The 21149-nt window shown below is 41.3% G+C and overlaps 1 protein-coding gene across 2 annotated transcripts in view; it reads left to right on the plus strand.

Moving 5' to 3' along the window:
* Positions 1-17476, plus strand: part of spag9.L (sperm associated antigen 9 L homeolog) — a 53155-nt gene extending 35679 nt beyond the window's left edge. Inside the window, exons 14-30 of one of the 2 annotated variants that reach the window (XM_041577135.1) lie at positions 103-276; positions 462-603; positions 780-872; positions 1605-1772; positions 1862-2033; positions 2357-2581; positions 2902-3097; positions 3468-3593; positions 4031-4111; positions 4383-4450; positions 5171-5319; positions 5726-5897; positions 5996-6109; positions 8317-8355; positions 9309-9485; positions 10802-10948; positions 13581-17476. In XM_041577135.1, the coding sequence (XP_041433069.1) occupies positions 103-276; positions 462-603; positions 780-872; positions 1605-1772; positions 1862-2033; positions 2357-2581; positions 2902-3097; positions 3468-3593; positions 4031-4111; positions 4383-4450; positions 5171-5319; positions 5726-5897; positions 5996-6109; positions 8317-8355; positions 9309-9485; positions 10802-10948; positions 13581-13696 (2359 nt within the window). In that variant the 3' untranslated portion in view covers positions 13697-17476. The remainder of the gene's footprint in view (positions 1-102; positions 277-461; positions 604-779; positions 873-1604; positions 1773-1861; positions 2034-2356; positions 2582-2901; positions 3098-3467; positions 3594-4030; positions 4112-4382; positions 4451-5170; positions 5320-5725; positions 5898-5995; positions 6110-8316; positions 8356-9308; positions 9486-10801; positions 10949-13580) is intronic. The other variant, XM_041577136.1, reaches the window with a different exon arrangement.
* The last annotated feature ends 3673 nt before the right edge of the window (positions 17477-21149 follow it).

The raw sequence follows: 21149 nt of genomic DNA on the forward strand, positions 1-21149 counted from the left end.
TTTATGGGCTCTCACTGGATGATGCTTGAGGGGGCAGTAGAACAGATGAAACGTTGCAGTTTGGATACCCCCTGAATTACATGCTTCTTTCATCTTTTTCAGTTTCAGCCGACTGTTCGGCCCTTCAGCCACAGTGTCTAAAAAGCCAGACACTCCTGTGAACCTCAAGTACAATGCGCCAACCTCGCATATCACGCCATCCGTCAAGAAGAAGAGCAGCGCTCTCTCCAAACTTCCCTCCGATAAATCCAAAGCCTTTGACTTCCTCAGTGAGGAGTAGGTGCCACTGAAAAATAATTTTGCTTCATTTGTCTATGTGTAACTTTCGGAATCCCTGCTGCTCCCTGCACTCCGTCTACCTCCTGAGATTAACCGTGTGCACTGCTTGTTTTTTTATTTTATACTTGTGTTCAGTTCCTATAAATGTATGTGAATACAGATTATTCTATTGTAATTTGCAGCCAGTCTAGTGGGAATGAAACTGCTCTGGCATCACGGCGAGAACAGAAGCGTGAGCAGTACAGGCAGGTGAAGGCACATGTACAGAAGGAAGATGGGCGGGTGCAGGCGTTCGGCTGGAGTCTTCCACAAAAATATAAGCCGGTAATATATCACACTGTGATACTAATGTTCCCACATTTTGATGCGAAGCCCACAAGCAGACAAAGCTGGGCTAGATATATGTTAACATTTAGTGTTTCATTAACTTGATAGCATTAAACAACAAGTTGATTCAGCTGCTTTCATATGGAGCAATTGGTATTATTCTAATACTCCAGGTGGCAAGTGAAGGACAGAATGAAAGCAAAATGAGGAATCTTCCCGTCCCTGTTTATCTGAGGCCTTTGGATGAGAAAGATACTTCCATGAAGGTAACTTCTGCCACTCTCCTTTTTTTGGGAGGAATAATTCACAGCCCTTCTCACCTGGGCTTTTCATAATATGTCCCCGGGTGTTGAACTGTCCATCTTTGGCCCATAAAACCTGTTTTTTTTACTTTTTATTAAGAAGGAAGTTATAATTTTTGGTACGTTGAAGAGAATGAGAGACTGGCATGGGAATGATAGTGCCCAATTAAGTATAATAATGTAGTAGCAGAACTTATTCTCCCATGTAAATCTGTTATGTACTCTTAGGGGCAGATTTATCTTCGAAGTGTAAAATACACCGACCATTGAATTAAAAAAATTCGAATATCGAAGTCGAAGTATTTTTCACTGAATTTGCCCATCAAAGATCGAAGTAAAATCGTTCGATCGTACGATTAAATCGGTCGAATCGAACGATTTTAGCGTACGATCGAACGATTTTACTTCGATGTGTGAAGACTTAGAAAAATGGTCTAGAAGGTCCCCATAGGCTAACATAGCACTTCGGCAGGTTTAATTTGGAGAAGTATTGAAGTCGAAGTTTTTTTTAAAAAAAACCAGTACTTCGATTATCGAATGGTTGAATAGTTGAACGATTTTTACTTCGAATTGAAGTCGAAGTAAATTCAAAGTCATAGTATCCTATTCGATGGTCGAAGTATCTAAAAAATCACTACGAATTTACTTCGACCCTTGATAAATCTGCCCCTTTGTATCCATTTTATATTTATACAGCTGTGGTGCGCTGTGGGAGTCAATCTGTCTGGTGGAAAGACAAGAGATGGAGGTTCAATTATTGGCGCCAGCGTTTTCTATAGTGACGCTCCTGGAGTGGAACTAGACCACCAAAAACACCGAAGTGACTCTCAGAACAGCTTGGATAAACTTGAGCAGGAACTTACGGTAGGCGTCCTAGACTTAACCTCTTTCCTCGGTGTACCCAAAAGGCTTAGTGCTGTCTGGCCTCATTCCATCTCCTGTCTAATACCTAGGTACAACAGAAGGAACTGCGGCATCAGGATGAGCTATCAAGCCTTGTGTGGATTTGCACCAGTACTCATTCCTCCACTAAAGTCATCATTGTGGATGCTAATGACCCAGGGAACATGCTGGATAGTTTCATTGTCTGTAACTCTCACGTCCTCTGCATTGCAAGTGTTCCAGGTAAGGTACAGTGAGCTGTATATTAACTCACAAGATGTATGGCATAATCAAATACACCTTATATGAAAAGCACAGTTTAATTGCAGCCCTGCTGCCTGGAGATGCCTATGACTGATTTAACTAGGATAGTGAGAGATAAAGCTTAAATACATACATATATTAAGTTCAAGCCTGTTAGCTAAGCTGCGGAGTAATTATTATTAGTATCCTTTAAATTGTGAATACATAGCATCAGCCAAATGGAAAAGTCATTTTGTAAATGTTTGCATGTTTTGAATCGTAATTTAATTACATGTTTGTAATGACATTTTCACTGATTTCAGGGGCTATGGAAACCGATTACCCCACAGGAGAATCATCAAAGCCGGAATCGGAAACAGGCCAGACAGATAAAACGTCATTGTCAGAAAGTCTGCTGAGCAGCGGGTCCTCGGGGGCGGAGAATATTGCAGTGGGAGTCAAAGTGGGAGGGGCATCGCCGGAGGATATAGAGCCCTGTGCTGTTCAAACACCGAGTGTCCTACCAGCTGAAGAGGAAATCAGTCAAGGTATTAATACTTAGTTTCTGCACCTAAAACAATGCAACTTTTTTGGAAAAGTCAAATTAAGTTCTCCCTTCCTACTAGGATGGAATTCCAGAGCAAAATTTGGGCTTATTCCCTGGCGTTTTCTAGTTTTAACTTTAAATTGCAGACTAGTTGCTATGGTCTCTAAGGGCAAGATATATTCTATTGCTTGGCAACTAAGATATCTTTGAATCTCTCATGCGTCACTGTGACTCCCCTTGGGTTGTTAACCCCCAGTGCTTCAGGATTTGTAAGGCTCCTTGATCCTAAACCAAAAAATGTCAGTGTTTTTGTGTTTCCAGATCCCGATTCCGCAAGCCAGCAACTGGACGACAACGTGGCAACAGCCGAAGAAGCAACAGAGGACACTGAAGTCGGAACTGGCTCCAACGATGACCTGGCTGACATTTCCCAAACAGGAGTTTATACAGAGCATGTGTTTACTGATCCCCTGGGTGCACAGAACACAACAGAGGACACATCAGGCTACCAGCCTAGGTAAGGAATGAATATAGCCAGCCCACATGTTCTGACCTAAATGCAGGACCGGACTGAGAATTAAAGGAGGCCCTAGCATTTCAGGTACACAGAGGCCCAATCAGTCCACACAGAGGCCCAAACAGCCCCCACCAGCCCACTAAATACTGACTTTCTATGGGACCTTATAGCAGCCCCTCTGGCATTTGCCAGAACCCACAGATTGCCAGTCCGGGCCTGCCTAAATGTGCCTACCATCTATTTCTAACCAAAGTGTATAAGGTTGAACTTGATTTTGGTGGACATTCACCGTAATTATGTCAGTGGTATTAGGATTGTGCAGCTCTTTGTACTTTTCCTTCTAACCTCTATGTACCATTGCTCCCCCCAGTAATGATTCTGACCTGTATAAAGATGGTGTCGCCACATTACCAACCGAGCAAGACCTGATGAGGGAGGAAGCCCAAAAAATGAACAGCTTGTTGCCTACAATGTGGCTCGGAGCCCAAAATGGATAGTAAGTAAAATGATGCTCCCTCTCTAAATCACTCACCTGTTCTGCACAGAGCCATGACTCCTTATACATTTGTATATGCTTCACAAAGTCCTCCTGAATGTTTACAAGTGGAGTTATGCAGCTGATATACAGAAGGTGTGGCTGAAACATCGGCCAACAAAATATATCAGGCTGTGGTTCTTATGTGGGATTCAGAGCACTTTTGCAGGACTTGCAATTCTGACACTGCTTTAATTTAGAGTCAAGTTGTTTGGGATGATACAATAGAATCTTCTAGCTAATTTTGTGGACAGGATAGATTTGTTTAATTGTAATTCAGAATCGCCAAGACCTAACAGGTCATGGAATTTGGATATAGTTTATACTGTATGTATTTAGGAAAGATTATATTGCAATATTTTTTTTAAGCCAATAACACACAGGACCTTTTTTTCTAGCTTATACGTTCATTCTTCTGTTGCTCAGTGGAAGAAATGCCTTCTGAATATCAAGTTAAAAGATTCCATACTCAGCATTGTGTAAGTTTCATTTTCATCTTGGCTACCCCAATAAATGGAAATTGTTTAGGTCTCTTTTGATGCTAACCCCCTTCCCCATACAGTCGCAGAGATATTATTTTCTAAGGGACATGACAAAATATATATTCATAGCTCACACCATACAGATTCTAGAAAATAATATATGTATTAATTTAGACAGGGATAAACAAATATCCCCGCATTTCTTAGGGTTCAGCCTGACTAGTCACTATGACAAGCTCAAACCGACTTCTCTATTCTTTCTTTCTAGACATGTTAAAGGAATAGTATTGGTTGCTCTAGCTGACGGGACGCTGGCAATCTTCCATCGAGGAGTTGGTAGGTATGAACTGCAGGTGGATGTTGCCTTCGGTGTTAAAGGTTAAATAAATAAAATCTGTTTGAAAGTGGGGTTTAACTTTTTATGTTAAATTTAAACAGTACCGGGAACATTCCTTCATTGTATATTTGTATTTATACATATGGGAGGTGCCATATTTGATTCAGTACAGTATCATTGTGTGCCCAGAACATTCCTTCTCTGTATATTTGTATTCCTGCTTATAGGAGGGAGCTGTGCTACTGCTGCCATGAGACATAAGTATACCTTATTGTGTACTTAGTACATCTCTATGTCAATTCTGTAACAAAATTAGTTCATATTATCATTGAAATGTTAGTGACATCAGAATGCAACGCTATGCCATGCCCCCCCCCCCCCATCTACTTTGCAGCAAAAACATAAGGAAGGCAGTGGGAAGTTTAAATTTAAGATTTTTATTCATTTTCTTTGACATAACAACATTTCAAGAATAAAATAGAATGACATATAATTGGCTGCATATCTGTCTCCAGTGGGGACATCTGTTTTAAGACAATGGAGTCACTATTACCTTTGTAGAGGAATAATACAGTTGGGGAGGGGGGGAATAGACCTTCCTCTCCCAATAGACAGCATGGGTGGCCTTTTAAAACCATCAGACCGTGCTTACGAAGTCCGGTCTGTGTTTATTTGCATGTCTTCTATTTCATTGAGTCTTGTGGTTTATTTACTTACAGATGGCCAGTGGGACCTCTCAAACTATCACCTCCTTGATTTTGGTCGACCTCACCATTCCATTCGCTGCATGAGCGTGGTGCATGAGAAGGTGTGGTGTGGGTACAGGAACAAGATTTACATTGTGCAGCCAAAAACCATGAAAATAGAGGTACGGCCATTATGCCAGGAATTTCCAGCTTGTACATCATAGTAAAGTTCATTTTATGGATATGTCCCCCTTTAAAACGAACTGTTGGCAAAGTACACATTGCTGGGATGTGTGAGGCCTCTTTAGACGCCCACTGTTTTGCTGTGGCAGAGAACAGTGACGGAATAAAGTAGTAGTGTCATGGCTCTACTAGTGACCAGCACCCTATCCAATTTACACAGAGCAGTTGCAGGGCACTTGTTTTTCACTAGAATAAGGGAAACCACACTGACAGTATCTCCCATGGACAAGGTTCGATTTTATCAACTCCTGGTCTGAGGGCTGGGGCAAAACTTCCAGTCCTTATACTTAGCAAACACATGTTATATGTCTTTAACAACGAATTCTTTGATTTCTGTTCCCTCAGAAATCATTTGACGCCCATCCAAGGAAAGAGAGCCAAGTTCGGCAGTTAGCATGGGTTGGAGATGGCGTATGGGTTTCTATCAGGTTGGATTCAACTCTGCGGCTGTACCATGCGCACACGTACCAACATCTGCAAGACGTGGACATAGAACCGTATGTCAGTAAGATGCTCGGTAAGCTGGTTATACTGGGATGGCGGATGCTGACCTACCGAAAATGTTACTTTACGGGCAATGCACTGGATGCTGAATACAAGTATCTTGACTTTTAGGTACAGGAAAGCTTGGCTTCTCCTTTGTACGGATAACTGCACTAATGGTGTCGTGCAATCGCCTATGGGTAGGCACTGGCAACGGTGTGATCATATCCATTCCATTAACAGAAAGTAAGTACCTTTTATGCATTCACATCAGTTGCACTTACAGAGACACTCATTTGTTTTGCATGATACTATTTAGTTACCTTAATCTTTGCGTAAAGTTTAATCCTAGCCATTACCTCGAAATATTAAGGAATAGACTCTACCGCTAGGTGGAGCATGCATTTAAAATAACAGCGAAGAAAACTTCTCTGATAAAATCCTTGACATATGGCTGCAAAGGTTACAGACATGATTTAAAACCAACCCTCTGCATTTTTATCTCTCTCTCTGCTAGCTAGGAGACCTGACCTTGTAGTAGATTGTCTCTGCCTCTACTGACTTCCTTAAGTCCAAACTTTAGAGTTTGGATCTACCATGTTGCTTGCGCCCAGCTGAGTAATCGGTGGGTAAAAGAAAAGTGCAGTATAACATCCCTATATTTTAATCCAAGGGATTTTCTTAAATTGCTGTATACAGGAGAGAAAGCAGTGTTGTACATATTTTGAAAATGGCATTGAATATGTAAAGTGATCGTGTTATGTTCCATTAATCAAACTTTAGGTTTTGAATATGTAAAATGATACGAAGTTCCTTTATTCAAATGTATTATTAAAAGAAAAAAAAAGTCAAAGAGAGAGCATCTTGGGTCAGTCACACTGGGTCATTCATAGGCTGGAGTACAAATTTAAACCGTACTCCAGCCAATGGGAGGATTGTACCATCCCTTACCCAGCAAAGTGACAGAACCAACTCTGTAGAGCAAACCGCTTATTGGTAGGGGTAAGTACCACGGTGCTGGGGAGCAGTTTAAGGTTAAAAGATGGTTTTATTAAAAAACAAAAACATTGGGGTTCTTTTTACAAGTAGCAGCACTTTTTTTTTATTATTATAAGAAAGTGTCTCTGGACCAATTGCAAACTTAGCATATAGATGTTCTCAGGGCAAGGCCAGACGTGGCGATTTTACTCTGCGTTTTTAAAAAAAAGCTCCGTCAGGCGTAAATACGCCACTGAAACCACACGCGTCCGTTAACATGCGTCGTTCAGCGCGTAGGTTTCTTTACTCGACATGCACTTCTTATTGTTCTTGTTCCCCATAATTCCCCTGGCTGGAAATAGAAAAGCTATTTAGAAATAGAAAAGCTATTTACATGCAAAATGGAGCAGGAATGATCGTCAATACACAACGTAATTACGTCACCGGCCTATTACGCCGTAAAACGTATATTCTGCATTTATCTCACGAGAATTTGGACACCATATTTAAAATACGCTGCGTTTCAAACTTGCAGATCCCATAGAGTCTATAGATTTGGTAGTTGCTTGACGTATTGGTGTTTCTGCTGAAAAATGCCAATACTGGCGTCCCGTGGCGGATTTGGCTTCAAGCGCCCTGTAAGAATCGCCATAGTGCGTTTTCCATTAGTTTCAGTGGTAGTGCAGTTTATGCGTATTTACACCCGGAGAAAAAAAACGCAACGTAAAAATGCCAAGTCTGGCCTTGCCCTTACAAGACAATGTTAATGTTATATCAGGAGATTAGTAGCCGCTACTTGTAGTTGTTCAACATAGGTTTATACTGGAGAGACCATTGTACATTGTTTAGCCCCTCGCAGCCCACCCAACTCCCCCTGCCAAGTGCCTATAGTACACCTGCATAGTCGGGAGATATGGGCCTTTCCACCCAAATCCCAGCTGCTGTGCAGGTAATTCTGTAGGTACCTGACCCAGTCCAGGACAACTTGCCCAAAGAAATGAATGAGACACGGGTAGAAAATAATCTTTGTTGTAAGCACATGTAGAGGTAAGTGGTTTAGGTAGGTTCTACCAGTGGGAGGTTTACTTTGGAATGGTCATTATCTTGTAGATGGAGGTTATCAACCAACTTTGCTATTGGTACTGCCAAAGAATAAAAAGCCGGCTCTGTCCAATCCGGAATGTAAAAGGGACATCTTGTTGCTAGGATCAGTGACCCCAGCAGCCAACACGCCATTTCATCATGTTTCTTTATATTTATTATTGCACGTCTTGGTGTTGCAGTGCAACAATAACCAGAGGGGTTATGCTGTATTTCCCATTGCCTTCTCCTAAATGTAATGGAGAGAGAGAGGGATGCGGAAATGTCATAAAATATATTTATATATTGATAAAGTAATAAGAAATGAATCTTTATTTACTCTCTTCTTTACTGTTACACCTGCCTACCCCTCTCCCCTTACTTTCTCACTGTAGCTGTAATACTGCACCAGGGACGGTTACTTGGGTTAAGGGGTAAGTTCAGCTGTGCAACCAGACCAGGCTTATAATAGCCACTTTCTGGCTGTGTAGTCTCATCCCCACCTTGTTTGCTCCCAAACTCCTCTGCCTATAGGTCCCTACTTGCAATAGTTGTATACTAAATGCCACCAATTCTGCTGGGCAGTTCAGCATCTTTTTCCCTTGACTTGCAGCTAATCTCTTATAGTAATAATAATCTCTTGCTCCACTAGTCACAGTATCAAACCCACCCCCAGCTCCGGCTTATGTTCCTTGCACACGACTCTCCTGTGTTTCCCTAGATCTCTCCTCCTATTACCGCCCCTTCTTTTCCAATGGATGTGTCTTGTAAATCTAGCAGTGCTCTACTACTCCCAGGCAAGGAATATATAGGATTGTAGAGTAACACTGTCATTACTTGATAAGCTGACACAAACATGCATAGGACTGCTAATTTGCATCACATCTAAGGTTGACTTTTTCTGCATTTATGGATTTTAAGTTGTTTTGTTTGCTCTGCCTTAGCTTAACCTTCTTCTCTCTCCTAGCTAAACCAGAACAAGCCTTTCCAGGCAGCAGTGCTGTAATCATTTATGAAACAGAAAGTAGCTGCCATGTTACTTTGATTTAAAATTTACTTAGAACTGAAGACTTTTGTTTTGTTTGCTCGTTTAATTGTGCCTCCCTAACAGTATAGCTGATTATTAGTATATACTCGAGGAAAATCGAATAACATGGTAGCATTTGGGACAAGGTGCTAGATTAGTATAAGGCACACACCATTCCTTTCTGTTTCTTCAGACACTAAGCATGCTGAACTTATTCTACTTATTTAATACAAGCTGTGCCTTAAACCCAGCCACTGACTCCCCAACTGGCTTTGGCTTTTAGATGAGACCAAGATGCATGGCTACCGCGCTGTTTATGAGCCACTGAAATCATTGTTATTTTTTTCCTCCCTCTTAAAGCCAATAAGGCATTAACTGGCTCGGGAAACCGGCCAGGCAGTGTGATACGCGTCTACGGAGATGAGAACAGCGACAAAGTCACGCCCGGCACATTCATTCCGTATTGTTCAATGGCGCATGCCCAGCTGTGTTTCCATGGACATCGCGATGCCGTGAAATTCTTTGTTGCTGTTCCAGGTATGTGTAATTGTAATGTATAAAGTCCCTTCTACTAGGCTCAGCTAAAGGAATAAAGTCACTTTTTGGGAGTCACAGGGACCAAACATCTAAAGTCCCTTCACATTTTTTGTTTTCCACTGAGAGGTTCCCATTTCATTAGTCTTTAAACTAAGGCAGCAGTGCTGTAAAAAAAATATATATATTTAAGGGTAAATTGATCCTGTTCTCCCCAATCCCCAGATCTAAGGGCTCTTACTCATGAGCGTTTTTACCTGCGTTCCGTTTTTCGGCGTTCAGCCGCAGGGGAGCGCAGGAATAGACGCATTTAATTTTTTCAAATGGGGCTGTACTCACACAGGCGCATGTAGGCGCCGAACGCAGGTTGAGACGCAACATGTTGCATTTTTCCTGCATTCGGCGCCTACATGCTCCTGTGTGAGTACAGCCCCATTTGAAAAAATTAAATGCATCTATTCCTGCGCTCCCCTGCGGTTGAATGCCGAAAAACGGAACGCAGGGGAGCGCAGGTAAAAACGCTCATGAGTAAGAGCCCTTAGAGATAATTATTCCTCCCGGCAACACCTTAATCAATCAACAGGCAAGGCGGGAAAATAAAAAAACCTCTGTTTCTGGTAGCTACTTCCTCATTTAGCTCCAAGAGTGAGAGTGCCGTCATCATGGTGACAAACCATTGATATCGGCCACCATTCCATCTCAATAAAAATAGTATACATTTTCAATTTCAAGGTCTAATTTGCTGTTTCTTTGCTTTCTTATCTGTAACATACCCCTAAGCCTGTTTATAAGGTCTATAGCTGGCCATAGACGCAAAGATCCGATCGTATGAATCATCGTACGATCGGACTTCCCCATCTCCCAACCCGCCACTAACCATTCAGATCAAATAAAGTAGTGAAAGAACAGATCAGCCGATGTTCTGCCCCTGACAATCGTACGAAAGTTATGTCTGACCAAAGCTAGTGACAGTCTCCCTCTGAAAATCGTGCAATCGGCAATACACGCAGAGATATTATCAGCAGCCGACAAATCTTTTAACCTGTCCGATCGACCAAACGACCGATCTCTGCTGGACGAAAAATGTCGGGACTCCGAAAACCGTACGAATCCACGATTCGCATGATCAGATCTTTGCGTCTATGGCCCCAATAATTTGCGGTGTATTTTGTCATGAGAATTTTCCTCGGTAAACATCTGTGTGCCTTATAAGAGGGGAAAGAAAAGGGGGAAATAATGGTAGGCATTTAGCTTTGCCTTGGCAATGCAGACATTTTAGTGTCACGTCATGTCACTGATGTCTTGTGTGTGTCCAACAGGTCAGGTCCATGGTTTCGACAGCAGTGGAACGTCTGAAATGGCAGCAGAAAAGATGGGAGGATCACAACAAGAATTGTCCAGCCCAGATCAACCAAAGTCCATGTTGGTGATGAGCGGAGGGGAGGGGTATATTGACTTCAGGATGGGTAAGTGTGTGCTCCTGTTTGTGTATAGTGCTTTGTAGTTTCTTAAAGGAGAACTAAAGCCTAACTAAAGAAATAGCTAGAAATGTTGTAAATTATGTTTTGTGCTTCTGTACCAGCTCAAGGTAACCATAGCAGTAAAGATCTGTGTCTCCAAAGATGCCCCAGTAGCTCCCCATCTTCTTTTCTGCTGATTCACTGCACATGCTCTGTGCTGCTGTCACTTACTGAGCTTAGGGACCCACTCACAATATACAGTACACATAGAATATAAATGTCACAATATAAGGTTGATTAGTAACAAATACAGATAATTACTACATGACAGCACAGAAACCAGTACAATTAGCATCAGAATTTAATAATCAGATCTGTAGCATCACCTTATATGACAGACCAACCTCATTTTCTGCTGGATAATTTGTGATGACCCCTAAGCTTAGCTTCTCAACAGCTGCTCAGAGTCCACTGAGCATGTGAGTGTCGCAGACACTTTCCAAGATGGTGACCCCCTGTGACAAGTTTGAAGTCCTGGATCATTGCTGATATTGACAAGCTGAAACTTTACGCTGGTGCATGATATTCAGTATGTAAACTATGGCATTTTAACCCATATTCATTTTTAGGGTTTAGTTCTCCTTTAAATGAAAACTAAACCCCCAGAACAATGTAGGTCTCTATAAAAAGATATTGCTTAAAACAGCTCATATGTAAAACCCTGGTTCATGTAAATGAAATACTTTCATAATAATATACGATTACTTTAGTAGTATGTGCCATTGGGTAATCCAAAATAGAAAATTGCCATTCTAAAAAATAAGGGCCACCCCATAGGATTCTAGGATTCACGTGCACACACACACACACACACACACACACACCATACATGTTAGGTCACATGAGCCAATTAACAGACAAGGTTCTGTATTTTACTCCCACTCTTGTTCCTGTGACCGTTAGAGCTGGAGTATTTCTCGTCAGGTGATCTCTGATAAAATCATGAAATGGTGGCTCAAGGGAAAATATGTAAAAGGGCAATATTTCCTTGAAGGAGAATTCAACCCCTTCGGCGCTAAAATCCCTCCCCCTCCCCTGTTTTGCCCCCCCCGACCTTCCTCCCTCCCCCCCCGGGCTAATGCCCCTAACTTGTTACAGTCATGTTCACCCATGCGCTCTTCTTCCTGTATTCGCCGGCATTTGGTGGCGCATGCACAGTAGAGGGATTTATCGGTAAGGATCTACTGCACATGCGCCAAAAGTCACAAAGTTTCCAATTTCTTTTTTCCGGAAACTTTGTGACTTACAGGAGCATGCGCAGAAGATCTTTACCTGTAAATCCCTCTACTGCGCATGCACCACCAAATGCCGGCGATTACAGGAAGAAGAGCGCATGACTGCCGTGAACTCAACAGGAGAGGAACTGCACGGAGGGGTCAGTAACAAGTTAGGGGCATTTGCCCGGGGGGGAGGGATTTTAGCGCCGCTACCCTACATTGACCCCCTCCCCCCAGCCTAAGTGTTACCCTGGGCAAATGCCCCTAAGTCTTTACTTACCCCTCCATGCAGATTCTATCCAGCAGAGTTCACGGGCGCCATCTTCTTCTCTTCGGTAATCTTTGCGCAGTAAGTGCCATATCAGCGCATGCGCAGTTGGAGCAATTTTCTGTTTCACGACAACTGTGCATGTGCCGAAACCCGCGAAAATTGCTGGAACGCCGGTCTCATTCCATTGATTACCGATGCGGCTGAAGATGGCGCCCGTGAACTCCGCTGGACAGAATCTGCACGGAGGGGTAAGTAAAGACTTCGGGGCATTTGCCCAGGGTAACACTTAGGCTGGAGGGAGGAGGGAGGGAGGTCTATGTAGGGAAGGGTTTTTTTAACTTTAGGGTTTAGTTCTCCTTTAAATATATATTGCAGTTTGGTAAGATTCTTTGATATGCCACATAATATGATGTAAATCTGTTGTTTAAGTATTCATTTTGGGGGTAAAGTTTTCCTTTGAAGGAGAATTAAACCTTTAAAATGAACATGGGTAGAAATTTAGCGGTTTTTTTTTTTGGTTTTTTTTTTTTTTTTACACTAAACTGCACCAGCCTAATGGTTCTGCATCTCTGTGCCAACAGTAATGATCCAAGCCTTCAAAGTTGTGCACAGGGGTCACCATCTTGGATTTGCTTAGGAGTGTCGGTGACATGCTCAGTGTGCTCTTTACTGCTGTTGAGAAGCTAAATTCAGGGTTCTTCACAAATCAGCAAGCGGAAAACTGACGCTGCAGGGCTGATTATTCAATTCTGATGCAAATTGCACTGCTTTCAGAGCTGCCATGTAATTTGAATTTGAATGAATTACTCATCAGCCTTGTATCACAGCATTTATTTTAGTAGTCTTTCTAAAGCGAACACACGGCTTTTACCAGTTTGTAGGGCAACAGGACAATATAAAATGCATTTATTTGTTATTTTTATGGTGTTATGGGTCCTTTTAGCTTTAGTTCTCCTTTAAATTGGAGAAATACCAATGAGCCCTGGCTTTTCTTGTGAGCACAGATCATTCCTGGTCTATATTCATAAAACAATATGGCAGCTCCCAGCCTCATCATTAAATCCACTCCTACTTTTCGTTTCATTTTCAGGGGATGACGGGGAAAACTCTGAACTCCTAGACGATTCGCTACAATTCGAGCCTTCTGTGGCCAAAGTAGAAAGGAGTCACCTAATAGTCTGGCAAGTCATGTGCAGCAGTGAATGACCAGCAAGACGGACAAACACTATATATGTATTTTTTTTGCATGTTTTTTTTTTTTTTTTCTTTACCTCCTTTTATCAGATATTTTAACAGTTGATATCTGTATAAAAAAAACAAACCATAATGGTATTAACATTGAAAGTCTTGCTGTAACAGACAGCGGGGCTCATTTATCAACACTGGGCAAATTTGCCCATGGGCAGTTACCTATAGCAACCAATCAGTGATTAGCTTTTTGAAGCCAGCTGCAAGTAGAACAATGATTGCAGCAATTTGATTGGCTGCCATGGGTTACTGCCCATGGGCAAATTTGCCCAGTGTTGATAAATGACCCCTTTTTCCACTGATTTTTCCCAGCATCCCCTGTGGTTGCAGAGGGCATATCCGTAGTCTTTTTGCACAATGTTTTTGTCGGTGATCGGCCGGGTGCTGCAGAACTACCCCCCCTATTGGGATTTGGGGTGTTTTTAGTTCAGCAAAGCTGGGCGGGGACACATTCAGAATATCAACAGACATGGGTGTATTTCTGATTGACAACTCCCAGCGTAGCTGACAGGGGCAATGGGAGTTTTTTTCATTAGCAGGATTGGATGTACTTTTTTTTAATTTTTACGGTTTCCTGACAGCGACACTTTCTGTTGTCAACATATCTGCACTTTGGGGTAAATCACAAATAAAGTCACAGACAGTATCACTTTTGGCTTATAAAGCATAAACCTAATTTAATAGGCCAGTTATAGCACAGGTTTTTTTTTCAGCCAAACTAGCAGGAAGGATTTACAAAGCAGAACATGGTCTGAAACAGCGGCCCTGGAGTTGGCCTTAGTTGCCGTTTTAGCCCATTGGGTCTTAATAGTTAATTCATTTTCTATATTTATAGGTTTCAGGCTTTATATAATAAGGCTATCTGCTACAAACAATGTCAATCTGGCAGACCATGTGTTCTCTCTTAAGACCCAAGATTCTTCTGTGCACAAACTAAGGATGGAACGCCTGCATGCCTAATAAACTATATCCTCATACTGAGAACCAATATGGCATCTCCCACCCACATATAAATAAACACAGGACTGCTATGTGCATCCAATAGGTTTTACCATCATAGACAGTATAGGATCCTTTCTAAGGGAGCAAACATAGATACACCATTTTTTTAAATAGGGTATTTTATTTTTTAACATCTAACTGACTAATGATGAGGACACTACGGGCAACTCTTAAGTGCAGGGAGTTATTGACAAGTGACTTTACCCTATGATACACTATAAATCAAGTTATTTCTGATTTCACTACTATATATAGGAATTGGCAGCTTTAAAGGAAATGTAAACCCTAAAATAGGGATGTACCAAATTCAGGATTCAGCCTTTTTTCAGCAGGATTCGGCCAAATCCTTCTGCCCGGCCGAACCAAATTGTAATGTGCATATGCAAATTAGGGGTGGGAAGGAAATTGTGTTTTGTTTTTGTAACAAAACAAGGAAGTAAAAAATGTTTTCCCCTTCCCACCCCTAATTTACATGTGCAAATTAGAATCTGGTTCGGACAAATCTTCCGTGAAGGATTTGGTGGTACGGCCGTCTCCAAAATAGTGGATTCGGTGCATCCTTACCCTAAAAACAAACGAATGTCAAATTTCTTATTTTTTATCTCTAGTTTTCAAGATATTAGCCATTTTTACACTTACTGTTTGAAATAACAGCGGCACCTGCTGTTTAGCGATGTGTGGGCCATCCCGACCTAGCACTGCTGGCTTCCAGCCCCTAAATTTATAGACTCACCTGCCCCTCCCCTTTTGTGACATCACTGTGGGGCAGGGGCCTATAAATATAGGTGGAACGGCAGGCTGGTTGGGAGGGGGCGGGGTTAAGGTCAGGTGAGGGTAGGGAATTTCTTGACCCGCACACCACTACTGCTGTTCATTTAAGATGGCAGAAAATTAAGTTGGTGAAAAGAAGGAAGTTGCTCTGTTTAGAATTGACCTGGGACAGATTACTTCTCTCTGCTCGTCATTCTCTGAGCTTTTAAATTAATTTATATTCCCTTTATGCTGCACTGTTTAAATGTAAGGCTGACTCTTAGAATCATAGACAATATTTTGACAGTATTATGCCCTTTTCAGTAGCTTCCAGTAAAAGCGGGATGTAAACCCAAAACGTTTGCCTAATGAAAGAAAATGTAATTTTAAGCAACTTTCCTCTATGCATTCATGCTATAAACGTTCCGTGCTTTTGAAGACAAGTGTTAACATAACTGGTAATGAAAACAGTATCGGCCTGTCCTGTTCTCTGCACTGCTGGTTCTGACTATTGAAAACAATGTAGCAGAGTTAAAATAGTCATTTTGGGTTTATATCGCCTTATTCACACTGTAAGGCCAAAAACTTTTTTCGTAGGGGAGGGGGGAGCCTTTTGCAGTTTGTATATAACACGTGACAGTTGAAGGAGGAGTGTATGGAGCATTCTGTGGTGTAATTAAGCTAATGATTTGCTTATCAAGTTTACCGGCACTTTATGTAAACAAATCTTTCTGGATAGATCACGTGATTTACATTTCACTTTTGTACCATACATGAAAACCACTCAAGTGCACTAAATCATAAATCTGCCTCCAAAGGGGGCAGAATTTGGGAGAGGTCAGACATGGAGTATATTCCAGTCTAAGTTACCCTTTAATAAGGGCACCTCCACAACTTAATTTTTTTTTTTTTTTGGACTGCTTTTATATATATGTTGTGATGCTTATAAGGCAGCGCAGTAGCTACGACGTATGTCTGGATACGGTTATTCTGTGTGCACACGAGTTGCTCTGGCGTATGGAGTTCTGATGATCAGCATAAAAGTGTAAATATATCTGTATACAAGTTGCCTTTATTTTTTCCCCAGCCATTGAGTGACTGCAGAATATATGGGGATTGTTTGTGTGCATAGTAATCTATTTATAGAAGTGGGAGCTGCCCTATTGCTTGAAATTGGGCCAGAATGATCATAAATACGTGTTTCTGACTTCAGTTCCAGGTTTTCCATTGCAACTTCTATGGTGTTTTCATAAAGCTGCCAATTTGATCCCTACTGACCGAGTTGGCAGCTTATTGGCTCATGTAGGGGCCACCAGACATCATTCAGGTAGGAGGATGAGGAGCACATTGATGAATTGATGTGTCTGACATGTCTCCATCGGTCCCTCTGTATGATCTGATTATTGCTCCTGGGCCCATCATATTAATATCAACCTCACCAAATAAGTCCGGGGTATTTGCAAAAAAAAGTAGAAAAAAAGTTAGTGAGAGAAGTAACATCTTGTGGTCTTGCTCTGAAAATGAAGTTAGTGAGCAGAGAGGAGTCATCGGATTCTCTGGTCAGTCTAAAGCAGAGCATCATCATGAGACTTTCCTTTTCTCTCTGACATAAAATTCTACCAACTGTATCCACTCTAGCCAATATCTAGAAAAAAAAAAGTGAAATGCAGAAGTGCTTAGAAGCAATCCACTTCTTTGTGTATCCTAGCAACCAGTAAGCTGTTGAAATTCCAACCTGGAGGGCTGCTGAACAAAAAACTAAATTCACAAAAAATAAAAGGAAAACGGCTCAGAACATCACTGTTTATGTCATATACTAAAAGTTAATTTTATAGTGAACTTCCCCTTTAAGCAAATAGTACGGCTGCTCTGCAGTGTTCTTGCACACAATACCCTATACCCCCATTTATTATGTATAAATCAAAAATAATAAATGCGACTTGTACATATGATATATTTTCCCTTTTTTTTTTTTTTTTTTTTTTTTTTTTAACTATTGTGACATGACAAGAAAGAAGAACTCCATGCAATGGCAGAACTGTGTTTTCAATGTCTTTTTTTTTTTTTAGGGATGCACCGAATCTAGGATTCGGCCTTTTTCAGCAGGATTTGGATTCGGCCGAATCCTTCTGCCCAGCCGAACCAAATCCTAATTTGCGTAGGGGAGGGGAAATCTCATGACTTTTTGTCACAAAACAAAATTAGGATTTGGTTCGGTATTCGGCCAAATCTTTCGCCAAGTATTCGGGGGTCGACCGAATCCAAAATAGTGGATTCGGTGCATCCCTACTTTTTTTTTTTCTACGCTTCTGATCTATATAGAAATATATATATATATACATATAAATAGGAACACTAACTATGGTTTATACCAGTCACAGGCTTATGAAGTTACTTATTCACTTTATCGGGTTGGGGGTGGGGCAAGTTCTTAACGAGAGAGACGCCAAATCGGTGTAAAGATCTTTCCATCCACACAATGGGTTATCATGTCAAATTAGATATTTATTTCACTGTAAAACATACACGGATGTACCAAAGTTCTGGATATAGCTAATCTGCTGCTTTTTTTTTTTTTTTTTAACCATTAACCCCCTCTATCCCATCCTGGTTACCCTTTTATTAAAATATTCTATTTAATCTAATTTTTTTTTAAAAAAATCCTCTAATCCTGATTAATACGTTTTTGTTCTATTTTAATGCATTTGTTGTCGTTTTTTTTTTTTTGCGCTTGAATATTTTTGCCGATGACGAGGGCTTGCTAGAATTTTCAGAGCGTTCAATTGCTGCCTGTTGAAATTGTTAAGACCTAACTTCTGTGCGCAGAAGAGAGCGTATTTTTTGTCATAGGTCAGTATTTATTTCCAACAATAACCCCGACCACAGGGGTTTAGTATGTAGCTTTGTACATGATATACATGTGTGTAAATATATATATAAATATGTATATGAAACTTCTCCAGTGTCGTGTATTTTTTTTATATACCATTTTTTATGGTGTTTGCACTGGGACATTTTTTAAAGGAAAACTATACTCCTGATCAATGTAGGTCTCTATTAAAAGATATTTCATAAAACAGCTCATGTGTAAAACCCTGCTTCATGTAAATAAACCATTTTCATAATAATATACTTTTTTAGTAGTATGTGCCATTGGGTAATCATAGATGGAAAACGGCCGTTTAAAAAAAAATAAGGACCGCCCCCTGGGAACCTACAATTCACGGTGCACACAAACAAACCATTCATGTTAGATCACATGAGCCAATGAACGGACAAATTTCTTTTGCGTCCACACTTCTTCCTGTTAGAGTTGTAGTATTTCTGGTCAGGTGATCTCTGAGGCAGCACAGAGACTATAAAAGGGCAATATTTACTTAGAGTATATATATATATATATATATATATATATTTATAAACTATCTGATGCTTAGGAGGGTCTATGGGGGCATAGGTTTCCTTTAAATAGTCATATAAAAGCAAACAACCAATCACCCGTTCGCTTGGATCATTTTATTTCAGGCACACTGCTGATTGGTTGTCTGGGTTTACGTAAAGAAATTGGTTCTATTGCGTTACTGCAGAAATGCAAATAAGCCCCAAACTGTCTAAAGCTAGCCATACAATAACAGATCTGCTCATGGACAAAGCTGTCTTCATCCAGCTTGGGTTGAATCTTTACTTATTTTGCCATTTGGGCCAACAATTTGATCAAAATGGGGTTCTAGTTCATCCTGTCATAAGGCTGGGATTTTGTAATGTACCAGACAGATATCAGCCAGTGTACTGCCACAATGGGCAAATATCTCTCTAATCAGAACACACTTGTCTCCGGAAGAGAAACACAGATTTCCATCAAGTTGGCAGCTTTAGGAGTTTGTAGCAAAATTGGGCTGGATATTTATCAAGCAGGCAAGAACTCTTGATGTAAGTCCTCTCCAAACAGGTGTGCAAAGACCTGCATTATGATCCAGCTTTTGGCACAATGATTGGACCAACCTAATTGAGCCCAGCACCTGGGTGGTCAAATCAGGCAAAGATCAGTTCCTTTTGTGACCTAGTTCATGCCCAGCTTTACTTGTGTAGTCTCTCGTGTCTGTAGCCGTCTCTGAATTAAAATGAAGTCAGGAAATGCATGGCAGCTTTTCATTGGTTTCCTGGTCATAATGAAACAATTACTATCCCCTAAAACTGCCCATACATGGGCCAATCAGGTAAGCTCTCAGACTCATCAGCATACATGGGAACATTGTAGATCTCTCCAGCCAGTAGCCAAACATGGGCTAATTGAGTATGCTCCAGTACCTATCGGCTAACAAGCCATACAGGTGGCTGCCTTTTAAGGGCAGAGACACGCCCAGATTCAGGGAGATCAGTCGCCCATCGACAAATCTCCTCTTCTTCCGGGAGACCAATCTCCCCAAACTGCCTCCTGCCGGCTAGAATGTAAATCGGTGCGCTTCGTTTTCTGAAGTTGCCTCACTAGGCAACTTTGGAAAACAAAGCGTTCAGCCATTCCGCCGGCGATTTACATTCTAGCCGGCAGGAGGCAGTTTGGGGATATTAGTCGACCCAAAGAAGAGGCGATAGATCTCCCCAAATCTAAGCATCTCTGCCCTTATTGTTCAGAAGGTGAAAAGTACTTTCACGTCTGCAGATGCCCTGGCCGAAATGTGGATCAAGCAGCTTTGAAAGGTTTGAAAAGCAGCTGGATCCTCAAGTCTATATTCATATAGTATAGTGCCCCGGCTGATACATACAGATGAGCAGAGACAGCGAAACCTCAGGCCCAGTCTGCTCGCTTGTCATTAGTTATATCTTTAAACTCAATATCTGCCCCTGTTTGCGTCTCAAATGGGAGGGGACCTACTGATAAAGTTGTCTAAAGTACTTTTTTATTAATGGAATAATCCATTCCAAAGAGCTCAACCTAAAAAAAAAAAAAATTTTTTATTGTACACAAGATTAATGATTAAAATGAAAGGAAATGTCCTTTTCTGGGTACCTTTTTTTCTAGCTTGCAGTCAACTGGACACAGTGAAAAATTTCAAGTTAGTGAAAAAAAAACCCACAACTGTCTAATACATTGCCTGGGAAATATGGGAAGTTAAGCTTTTTTTTTTTTTTTTTTCATATTCCCAGCAGTATATTCAGAAGAAGGTTCAACCACTGCTGTGGCTAGATTATTGAAAACTGGATTTTAGCAGAAAAACAAAGACGTTCCATCATTCTATAGAGCCATTGGATTTCAAACGTCAGGATTATGGTTCTTCTGATCACGGTAGGCAGGGGTGTAACACAAGTGCCCCCCCCCCCAGAAAGTTTTTTGGAGGGCCTTGCATGCATAGCTGCTCCCACTCGTACCTGTCGGCAACAGAGGTGGAGTTGAACACTAAGAGAAACCTGCCCCCGTGGTCCAGGCCCCCTCATGCTTCCTCTATAGTTACGCCTGACAGTCGGGAGCAGAACATTAATGATGTGTGGGTCACACAAACTATGGCCGTAACTTTCCCCAGGAAGCCCGTAACCAGCTGCGCCTTCACTTTGAACACAAAGTTGGTCAAGGAGGTGTCAACTGAGCATGTTTGCTGCCTCCTGCTCCAATGGAATTCAGATGTGTGCTATAAATGCCTCTCTGAAAATGCGAAAATGTATACGA

This window comes from Xenopus laevis, chromosome 9_10L (assembly GCF_017654675.1).
Source record: "Xenopus laevis strain J_2021 chromosome 9_10L, Xenopus_laevis_v10.1, whole genome shotgun sequence".
Classification (NCBI taxonomy): domain Eukaryota; kingdom Metazoa; phylum Chordata; class Amphibia; order Anura; family Pipidae; genus Xenopus; species Xenopus laevis.